The 1,968-nt window shown below is 35.2% G+C and overlaps 1 protein-coding gene across 1 annotated transcript in view; it reads left to right on the top strand.

Moving 5' to 3' along the window:
• GALNT7 (polypeptide N-acetylgalactosaminyltransferase 7) overlaps positions 1-1,968 on the top strand; it is a 66,748-nt gene that overhangs the window by 63,544 nt on the left and 1,236 nt on the right. The window contains exon 10 of the mRNA XM_012651645.1: positions 145-273. Coding sequence (XP_012507099.1) covers positions 145-273 — 129 coding nt within the window. The remainder of the gene's footprint in view (positions 1-144; positions 274-1,968) is intronic.

Genomic DNA, 1,968 nt, shown 5'->3' with positions numbered 1-1,968 from the left:
CTAACATCAAAATAAATATAAGTCCTGTCTGTGGACTTATAGTTCCACACAGAAAAATTATAGAAAAATAAGTTAGTCATCCAGTTTAATTATAGGAGTTAACTAACTTCTTCACTTCCTCCCTCCCTCCTTTTTTTTTTATAGCTTTTCAGAATCAATGAAGCAAATCAACTCATGCAGTATGACCAGTGTTTGACAAAGGGGACTGATGGATCAAAAGTTATGATTACACACTGTAATCTAAATGGATTTAAGGAATGGCAGTACTTCAAGGTATTCTGCATTTTAACTCCTGAAATAGTATTATATGGTGTTTCCTTTTCAGTAACACCTAGCATGTAGAATTTATAAGAGTAAATCTTAAAACTTGCATTCAAATTGACTTGCGTTTTCCTCTCATTTAGTCATTTGTATAGGTTTTTCTGAGCACTGAATGACTCTGTTCCATAATGAAGCATCACTTTTGTTCTGTGGTACAATATGGTCATGTAATGAGGTCACAAAGATGTCCGTGAAGACCCACTGCAATTTCAGTAACACAGGAAAATTGGTGTTCTGTGAGGCAGTCACCCCCATCGTTCTTGTGTCAAAATCTGATTTTTAAAATTTAAGTGAATCATTCATTAAAGTAAAATATATTTGGTTAATATTTCTTGTCGTCCAGCAGGTGGAGATAGAGACCAACTAATAAAACTTGGAAAGGCAGCCTTTCGTAACTTCTTTATCATTGTTGGTTGCTAAATACAACAGGATAAATATAGCCAATTTCTTGCTTTAAAGGTCAAATTTAGTTACTCACTTGACCATGCTGGGACCGTTTTTCTGTTTCAGCTGTGAGTATTTACAGCTCTGTGGCAAGTTGAGGATTACAATGGATTTATGTATAGTTTTCAAAGTCTAAATTTGGCTAAAACAAATCAAGTTTTTATGAAACAATAAGTTGGGAAAGCTGCCTCAAATCGAAAGAACGTGGCAACTCTCAATTTTGTTTACTCACCTAGTGTTTGTTACCGTTTCCCATCTGTCATGCAAGCACTTGTTTGCTTTGAAGTACTATTGCGACCCAGCTCAGTATTCCCTGCTGTCATCACTCGTGGATAATCACCATGAAGTGGTAAGCGTGTATCAATTGCTGAGTTTTTTCCTGTAACAAGTTAGGAAGGAGAAGATTCATATAAACCCTAAAGAATAGAACATTTATTTTCACAAAGAATAACAAATAATAGCAATAAATGTAGGCATCAGTGATAACAATATTAGTAAATTAGTAAAAGAAGGTTAGCAGACCAGAAACTAATGAATAAAAGCTAGGCGTGGTGGCACATGCCCATAATCCCAGCTCTTCGGGAGGCTGAGGCAGGAGGGTCACTTGAGCCCAGCAAGACCCAGTCTTTAAAAAAAAAAAAAAAAAGTAACAGGTAAAAATGGAAAGAACATGTTTTAATTATTTTAAAGAACATAGCACTGAATATACATTGATGTATTAGACATTCCTAAATATGCACTGAAGCCCAGTGATGTGGTAGACTGTGTGGGGTTTCAAAAAATAGGTTAAAGTACACTATGGTACAATGGCAGAGAAAAAAAGGTGCAAAAATAAAATAAGATGCCATAGAATAGCAAAGATGCAAAAATAAAACAAGATGCCATAGAACAGCAAAGAAGAGATTACTAGTGACAATTATTTCATTGTACTAGGTCCTGAAATATAAAAAAGCTTTCCTTGGACGATAGATAAGAAAACTGGATGAGCACAGTCATGGCATCAAAATGCGTAGGAAATTCTAAGAATCACATTTAGTCTGGTATCCCTGAACTGTGTTCCATGGGAAAGACATTGAACTTCATTTTGTAAGTTTTGGAGAGCGATTGACATTATTTGAGGAAGGTAGTGATCGGAAAAAATGAGTACTTTTTGGAAAATAATTCTGAAAACATGTAAAGTATAGACTGATGAAGCCAGGAGAT

Source organism: Propithecus coquereli, unplaced genomic scaffold (genome assembly GCF_000956105.1).
Source record: "Propithecus coquereli isolate 6110/MARCELLA unplaced genomic scaffold, Pcoq_1.0 Scaffold36, whole genome shotgun sequence".
Classification (NCBI taxonomy): Eukaryota; Metazoa; Chordata; class Mammalia; order Primates; family Indriidae; genus Propithecus; species Propithecus coquereli.
Note: the sequence above shows the minus strand (reverse complement) of the source record. Positions and strands in the feature narration are given on the sequence as shown.